Source organism: Trachymyrmex septentrionalis, unplaced genomic scaffold, assembly GCF_001594115.1.
Source record: "Trachymyrmex septentrionalis isolate Tsep2-gDNA-1 unplaced genomic scaffold, Tsep1.0 scaffold40, whole genome shotgun sequence".
Taxonomy (NCBI): domain Eukaryota; kingdom Metazoa; phylum Arthropoda; class Insecta; order Hymenoptera; family Formicidae; genus Trachymyrmex; species Trachymyrmex septentrionalis.
Window position 1 is genome coordinate 3,065,049 of NW_017305569.1, and position 9,292 is coordinate 3,074,340.

Genomic DNA, 9,292 nt, shown 5'->3' on the forward strand with positions numbered 1-9,292 from the left:
TTTTTTTCCGTTATGTTTCGATAGTTTACCGTTTCGTTAGTTAGAATAAAATACAATTTTTGTGCCGCGAGGAAAAACCAACCCGTTAGTTAATCATTTAATGGTACGTGAACTTTAACCGCTTGCACGCATAAAATGCTTCATCTGACATCTCCACTCGTACGATCGCCGCGACGTGGCGTATAATTAGCGTAATCACGCGTTCGACGAAAGGGCAATTATTATGATTCAGCGTAAACAATGAATTATATGCGGGACGCGTTAAGTTAAACGATCACGTGACATTTTGTCCTCATCGTTGTACGCGAATTACTCCGAGCTGAGTCGTGATCCCGATGCACGCACATGCATCATCCAGACGTGTATCGACCGCACGTTTTCGGATCGCGGAAGGGAAAATGCGATGCGATCGCGTGCGAGGGTTGTAACGGGATTGAAGTCCGCCGAGTCCGTGGTGATTGAACCGATCGATTGAGAATCGAACGGCGATTGGCAACGAGGGAGATGCAAAAAAAAAATGTCGCAGCGTCTCCCGTCGTGACACTCGCTACGCCGTGTCGTGTGTTGCGCGAACAGATTAATGACTGATAACGGTTACAATCGGCATTCGAGATCGGATTAGACTGAAAGGAACTAGTATCGAGAGAGATCTGGAGACGTAAATTCAGTGGTGTAAATGTTATTTATAATAAAATATGTATTCTAATTATATCTAAAAATGCGTTTAAAAAGTATTAAAGAAAATAACTCTTTTGAATTTTTTACACACAAGGTAGTTTTTAATAAAAATATCTTTTGGATCAGTAAACACTATCAGAATTCAGATAGAAGTTGTGTTGTTTGCAAAATATTTTATCACTATACAGTTTACTTGATGCCACAAATGTTTCGAAGTATTTTATGATTAATTAGTATAATTCTTTCTTCCGATTCGTCAATCAAATTCTTCGAAAGATTTATAGCGCTAGGCGAACCATACCCTTTGTCCCTATGTAGAAATAATTTTTAAAAAATGCTAGATCTCATACATAAAATATTATCCAAATATATTTGTTTTACACATGTAAAATTATCTTCTTCTTCTCGAAAGGCAAATGCATGTAAATTTCTCTCGTTCAGAACGTTCGAAACAAATGTTTCCTTCGTAAATCGAGTTGAGTCACGTACGTAAAAAAAAAAGAAAATATCTACAAAGCCTAAGTTCAGTATCTTCCAAAATTACATTTCCGGATTGTCGGTGTCGAAGGTTTAAAAACTCTCCTCGGCATGTTTTATGAGATCGGCACATGTTAACGCACAGGGCGGCCGCCCGCGCATGCCGCAACATCGTGTACACGAGAACGGGTTATTAACTTGCGGCAACGAATTTTCAAGCGGCGTATTTGGTGGGGTGTCTACCTGCGGCGATAGCGATGGGCTCCGTGCGGCGTGCACGCGCGGCGCGCCGCGGCGCACTCCAAGTCTCCAGTCCGCGAAGAGCGCTCCGACGCGAAGGACGTGGGAAAGATCGATTCGCCGTCGTAGCGCGCGGTCCTCGCTTCGTTTCGAGGTCCTGTGTGACGAGACCGGCACACGCGACCGGCGAGAAAACCGGCTCCGAAAATTGCCACCTAAAACGGGCCCACCTTTGCGGGCTCGCCTTTGAGACGATCTCACGTGAACGATTCATTGATGAAGTTATCGATGAGAGATTTGCTTGCGATTCTTCCAATTGTCGGAGCAATGTGAATGTGTCGTAAATCAGTGACGGTCAAAGATAACGATTTATTGGATGTAAACTGTAAGCGTACCGTCTCTGGTACGCACAGGTGCACTTTTTGGCGAGTGATCCGTATCGATCGATCGGTATATCGAACGGTACAAAGATTCGCGGTGAACGCTGTTGAGAGAGGGATCGCGGACAGTACTCGAGACAACGGTTCCTCGGCCACTCCACATTCTTCTGCTCGTAAAGGAGATAAGTCGCCTGCGTCGAGTAACCGGTCGTCTCTCGTTGCGATCGATCTCTCGTTACCCCTCGGATCGATGCAAATCTCCGCCGAGGGTCGTCGACCTCGATGTTAACGGCGACCTTGGCGTACACGCTCGAAAATCGAGAGTCCTCGCGAAAACGCGCGCGCGTGTGCCAAGGACGAGAGATGCGCCATTTTCGAGAACCGATGCAGGGAGGTGAACGATCCTCGGAGTGTTTCGCCGCAGACCGGTAATGGGATACCAGAGGTGACGGCAAGATGAACGGTCACGGCTCCACCAATGAGGTACAATACGAACTGCGTACGATTTCTTTCCCTCTTACTTCTTTCGTTGTACGTCTTACCGCCTTATTTTTTTTTTGTCCCCTCTTCGATCGTATGTCTTCCCTCGCCGCGATATGTGCTTTAGATATTTAAATCACGGTGTCCGTTCCATTCTTGACTGACGATCTCGAATCGCGGATTAATCCCGCCTCGCTCAAGGTAATCCTTGGGGGTTCTTAACAGCCTCCAAAGAGAGAATACATCCATATAGTGCTCGTAGATCTTCTTTGATGTTCAGGTTCTCAACGCGTCAGTTCTTGGTGTTGATCCTTGTACCGATGTGCGATTACAGTTGATAAGGCTAGTGGTAATCGCGATGTGCCGTTGTACGAGGTATTGTATAAACACATATTTCAAGATTGCCACTTAAATAAATATACGGCAAATAAATACTTGAATAATACATGAAAAATTATGGATTTTATTAGAATCGGTTTTCATGTATATAATGAAATCGATTGTAGAACAAAAATGATGTTACGTCAACAGCATTATTTTAATTGAAAATAATTTTGTTCATTCACAATAATATTATTAATGAAACAAATATGTCACGCTTTTGTTTTTAACAAAAATTTGTTTTCATTAATATTTGTATTGAATCAATAAAATTATTTTTTTTCAATTAAAATAATGCTGTTGGTATAACATTATTTTTTCAGTGTACTTCTATTTTATTTGTATTCAAATTATACTTACATTACACATCACATGTGCGTGTATAATTTTTGAAGTGTTTTTAGTTGTTGAATACTCTAGGAAAATTAAATATGTAAAAATAAATTTATTGTAATCCATCGTATCTAAATTCAAATATTTATTTTTTTAGATCGAAATTAAGTTACCTATTATTGCTACAAATATAAAAGTGCAGGGTTGCCGCAAAATTGAAAATCAGGGAAATTGAAAACGGCCAGGGAAATCGAGCAAAAGAGAATTTTACAAAATTTTCTGGAAAATTAAAATTTTTCGTAAAAAAGATTTAACATGAGTACATTGCACCTACTCAGTTTTGAAATATCAACTTGACAATTAAATGCAAGCCATGTCACCAACAGTAATAGTAATTTATATCGCTATATTAAGTTACTCTCTCAACAAAATATTTGATTTCTATCTAATCAGAGTGAAAATACAAAGAATTTGAAAGTATTATTAAAAGGGAACTAGGAAAAGTCATGAAATTTTGCTGGAAATCAGAGAAATATTATGGCAACTCTGAAGCGTATTAATAACATTACATTATACTGAAATCTTTTATACGGCAATATTTTACTACGATAAAATCCACGAGGAACAGGGTTTTCCAAATAAATAGCAAATTTGCATTTACATCGGAATATCCGAGGAAACGTTATATCATATCTTTTTCATATCTGTGACATGCAAATTCTTCTCGGCGTTGCCGTTAGACGTGCAAATGCTCTGGCAGGGCAAATGTCTGTTATGTATCAAAATGGCGTTCCTTCTTCCCTCGATTTCTCTGTCTTCTGTCGACCCGCACCTTCCTTCCCCGTATCGCCCGTCGCGATTTCTTCTTGTTGCGTTCTAAATTCGCCGTGCGGCGTGCGTATGTATGTATATAGCTCTAGCGAGGAAGAGAAATTCCTGACGTCTCTCTTCGACGGCGGCTGAGATACACTCAGCGTTTACGCGGGATGCAAGGCCCGGTTTCTGCCACGATTATTGCTCAACGCCGGCAGAAGAACTGCACGCGGCGGAAAGCAGTTCAGTTTAGGTTTCAAGTGCTCCAAGCTGTCGCTGCGTTGCGTGAGAAACATTACGATCTCACCTGGCGAAATAGCGACGTGAATTCTCAGCGTCAATAGTGTCTGAAATTGCGATGGAAATATTTAGAGCATTCCGAATAGATGAAATTACTTGGATTTATCTGGTGATAAGATTGTGAAATTGCGTAGGATTGAACGTCGGAAAGCTGCGAGGAGATTCTTTGTTTCGACTTTCAATCTGTATTCTCAATTCAGTAACTTTTTTTGTTCTTTAATTTCACGACTACAGTTAGTTACAAGTGAACGAAAATTTATATACGTGATTTTTCAACTTGCCACAAATATTTAGTTTTACAGTTTTATTATTGCGAGAGATTAGTGATAGCAAATAGGTTTTTGCGATATTCTACTTTGTAGTTATTTTATTTTTTACATCACATTGCTTACAATTAATGTCAAGCGTATGAAATATATATATGTACACGTTTTGCAGTAATATTTAGCATAAAGATTATTGCAATTTAAAAACCGTACGTATCAATTATCACTACCAGAGAAAAGCATTGATAACATGCAATCTCTCGAGTTGCTTGTTTATCTCTCGGATCTACGAAGACGATAAACGAGAATTGATATACCGCCATTGTCTTCGGTGAAGCCGGTGATCTTGATACTTCTGGAACAAAATGTACACCGAATGAGAATCTCGTGCGTGACTACTATCGCGTATATCACGAACGTGCATTTTACATCGTGCTGCTCTGCGAGACCAGAAACATAGTGTAGTAAGACTGAGTGTAATTTTTATATAGCGACTCGCGATTCTAGGGAGGTCATGTTTGAATAAGAAACGGTACGAGAGGGGGTAGCGATAAGGCCCATGCTCGATTAGATAACGGCCCGTGACAGGTACGGTACTGTTTGCGCGTCGAAGAATGCCGCTTTTGCATGCGGCAAGCGACGCTGGGTTTTCTTTTAACTTAATTCTACGACGTTATATTCTCCAATTTCAATGCCTGCTCGCAAAATTAGAAAGTGACAAAATTACGCGAACTGAATGCGAACGTACCGTTCCGGATCTCTTTAGTATTGAACTCTAGTATTGGAATTTTCATTTGTCGAATACGCATTGTGCACGAGAGCAGATAGGACTTCGATAAAGTATCCCTGGCGACGTGCCAGCTACAAGGAAAAAGAGGAGACAGACTCTTTACTCATATGCGCACATAATGGCAAAAATGGAAAGCGGCGTTGATTACCATACCATCATCCTGACTTTGCAAATAAATCGATAGCTCTGCTTTCGTTACTGACCGGATATCTCACGAGTCTTATCTCCTTCGACAATGAAGAAAACTATGTTTGGCCATTGTGTTAAATGTATTGATTCTCGATAGTTTATTTTACGTCATGCATCTAAGTGCTTCGCCGTTTGAGTTTAATTTTAATATAGTTCTGAAATAAGTTTTGTGCTCAAACATTTGATGAAGGTTGAATAAAGAGCGAGAAAAAAAATTCTAAAAGATCAATTTTTTTCAATATATATAATATATTTTAAAAATAATGTTTAAAAAATAATATTTATCCTATTAGCATAAACTAATAAACTGGCGCAGCACGAAAACATTGAGAGCCTCTGTGCTAAAATAGTGTTGGGTCTTCTTATGTCTGTTGTAAATGGCAATTTGTTTCAATGAGTAACATGAGTGACAAGTGAAACCTGGCCTTGGACTGCGAAAATGCGTGTGAGCAATGAGAAACGATGTAGATCTGTAAAGATCTATAATATATAGATACTTAATCCTTAAAGATTGAGCAGTCTTAAATTTAGTACACAATGCAGGACTACAACTGACTGCTTCATCTCGTAAAAAAGCGAAGAGAGGGAATGTAGGAATTTTTAGATCTAGATTACATTGAGCACTATTCTAGTCCCACCCGCTCAGCTTTCTGCTACTAATACTTAAAGATAATACTTAATGTCTGAGTAAAATACAGAATTGGCGAACATTAACTATGTATAACTAGCGCGGAAGAATTAATTCGAGAAAATCGAGAGTGTTTGAAAGCGAGATAACTTTAGCGAGATAAAGTAAAGTAATAAGAAATTTAATGGGAAAAGATCCATTGGAGTTTAAACAATATTTAAACTTTAATAACGAAGATGAAAGGAAAGTAGAACTCTTAATAATTCATCAAACGATGCAAATTATACACTTACATATACACTTATGTCATTAACGAATATATCAGCGGTATAAATTTCTATCGATGCTTAAAGACGGGAAAATTTCTGTCGCAGAGAGAATATGAAAAAGACGTAATTTCTCCCAAGCTTCTCACCTTGTTGAACAAATTATGTACAAGCCGCCGCCGAAGGGTATCATGCCAATAATTTTTTATCGGCAATACTCGACGAATGGACGAGACGGAAAAGGGTGTGCCCCGACGAGGATTATGGTGACAGGAACATCCACGGCGTCATAAATTCTCCGGTAATTGTAGCCAATTAATTGGCATGCAAATGAGGTGAAGCGCAAATCACCGGGAATGGAGGCGGATCCATTCATCTGGGAGCGATTCTCGAGTGTCCTCGTTCATCCGGCGAACTTTTCACTCGCTTCTCGTTTCCACGCAATCGTCCACTTAGTTGACCGCAGCAGCAGTTACGTAGATTCTTCCTTTTTTTTTTTTTTTTTTGAAGAAAGCTTCAAGAACGCAAGACGTCGCGACTCGCCAAGGTCGACTCCCAAAATTCACAAACGTGCCGAAATAGTCTTTCCAAGAATCGCGTTGTAGAAATGTGCATCTCGCACAAGCATACGTATCGTGTATTAAACGACTATTGTACGGGATTGTTTTGGTATATCGTCCCGTTACTTCAAAAGTGACGTAGGTAACTAAAAAATTAAGTTTCCCAAAAAAGGGAAAAAATTGTTCGACTTGACGGAAAATTATTGCCTAATCGAATAATATCTGCAAAAAAGAATATATTCTTAACATGATTAATTTTTACTTTTGTTATTGTAATTTCATTCCAAAAAATCTTTTTTTTATTACTTATTAAGTTGTAACGATTTTTTATGAAGTTAATTCCTTTTTCATGATTGATAGAGAGATAACGTTTGCTTAACTCATTCATGGTAATAACTTGGAAATTACACTTTTTAAATTATGTCGCTTTTGAAATAAAGAAACAAAATTTATTATTAGCAGCCAGTTTGTAGATAATATGAATCAAGACAAATTATTAAACCAGAAGCTATACTTTTGACTAATATTCGTCTAAATTACTTTTCTAACTTTAAATAATATAAACATAGATCTTACATTTAATTACATAAAGAAATCATGAGGCGATCGATAGACAAAAAGAGATCATTGTTTTGCAGTTAGTAAGTTTAATATTAATTAGAATCAAGCCTAATTAAAATATACTCATATTTAATTGATGCACACGCTGCAATTAATTATAATGCTGTGAACGTGCGCAGTTAATTGTAACACGTAATTTGCGAGGGAATAAAGAGCTGTAGCTGTTACGTATGTAAAATACATGTATACCCGGCATTCGTATTCGTTACGACGCCAGTGTTATTTGCGACAACGAAGAAATGGAATATTGAATGAAACCGAGCGTGTCTGACAGATTACGGTACGGCACAATGTCGTGAATTAAATACGCGAATGCAAGCGAGCCGGCGTTGCCCGGCGCCAGGGCGATTTCGAAAAACCAGTTTTACGACCTCTAATAATCATTCCCTCGCCAAGAGGACCCTTACCGAATTTAGTGTCTACGTCATCGTGATCTTTCTGTTGATCGCGTGACGTAAGCGGTCGTTCTAAATTCCATGGGCGTTTGCTGCCGCAGGATTTTGCGGCCGTTGCGGAAAGGACGGAGTTTCGCAAACAGTCGGACTTTCCTGAGTTACATTCTGTAATACGCGAAAGTCGGATGCCTCGAGCGAGGAAATGGGAAACGCCGGGAAAGTCGAGCGCGCACCGGTCGGTCAACCACAAAAAGCATGCACAAGGAAAGTGAAAAAGTTGCAGAAAAGACTTTACTCTAGCTCGGCTCTAGCTCCTCCCCCTTCATTAGTTTTTAGTTACAAAAAGTCGCCGTTTTCTTTCACCATTTATGAAATTAATTTCTAATGACCATTTTTTTATCTTAAGTCTTTTACCTTAAGTCTTTTAGTATATCAAATATAATTGTAATTGTAATATGTACATAAATATAGAAGGAATACATGCATAAAAATACATAAACAAATATAATAATTATTTACAGATAAGTTTGATATATATTTGCGCTTTTCTTCTTATGATAATTCCAAAATTATATATTTTAAGCTGCAAACACCCTAGAGTGCGATATATATAACTGGAAGACAAATTCTTATTCGTGCACAAACGATTATTCGTAGTTTAAACGGAGTAACGCACGGTTGTAAAATCTCTTAGTATTTCATCCGAATTCCCAGTTCGCAATATAGTCTCTCGTTTCTGTGAATGAAACCAGGAACCACTACAAACTTGGCAGTTTTTGCCGAGTTAACTCTAGATTAACTCTAGCACTAATGTTTCGCAAGCTTCTCTCTCTCTCTCTCTCCCTCTGTTCTTTCTTTCTTTCTTTCTTTTCATGTTGAAATCGTCCTCGCTCGTAAGGAGCTCATAAACGACTTGCATAAAATTGATTCGCCACGCTCGACAGCGAGGTGTCTCGCCTCGAAAACCGGACTATGGAATTTTGAGATTCGCGTCACGGCGAGGTTGTCAAGAAGAAAGATAATTACGATCGCAGAATAAATTATAACGAAGGCGGCGTGGAGTGGGCGTATCGAGCGATTTCGGCGCTTCTTTGGCGCTTTAAAGCCTCATTCCTGCGGCTCAAGCCGGTTTCGTAATTGTAATGTGGCCGAAGTGTTAACCTGTCCCCTTTGATAATGTTGTCTTTGTTAATTTGATCTTCTGGAATGAATGAACGCTTAGCCGGCCGAGAGATCAGTATGATCGTATAGTTAATGATTTCTTGATGATGACTAACTGTTAAGCTTCTTGTTCTTCAAACAATTATATATCGGGGGAATAACAAAATTATATTTATTAAAAATAATTATAACGACAATTTTGAAATACTGTTTTGTTTATCATAAAATCCATATTTATATAAATTTTTAATTAAAATTATTGAGAACTCTCACGATGAAATTTATGACAACAGTAAAACATATATATACATATATATATATATATATATATATA

The 9,292-nt window shown here is 38.6% G+C and overlaps 1 protein-coding gene across 6 annotated transcripts in view; it reads left to right on the forward strand.

Annotated features, from left to right (window-relative positions):
- Positions 1–9,292, forward strand: part of LOC108751099 (tensin-1) — a 201,708-nt gene that overhangs the window by 79,593 nt on the left and 112,823 nt on the right. Inside the window, exon 1 of one of the 6 annotated variants that reach the window (XM_018491074.1) lies at positions 2,050–2,258. The exons of the other annotated variants lie outside the window; for them this stretch is intronic. Coding sequence (XP_018346576.1) covers positions 2,232–2,258 — 27 coding nt within the window. The 5' untranslated portion in view covers positions 2,050–2,231. Of the gene's footprint in view, positions 1–2,049; positions 2,259–9,292 lie in introns of those variants that run through there. 6 annotated transcript variants of the gene reach the window in all.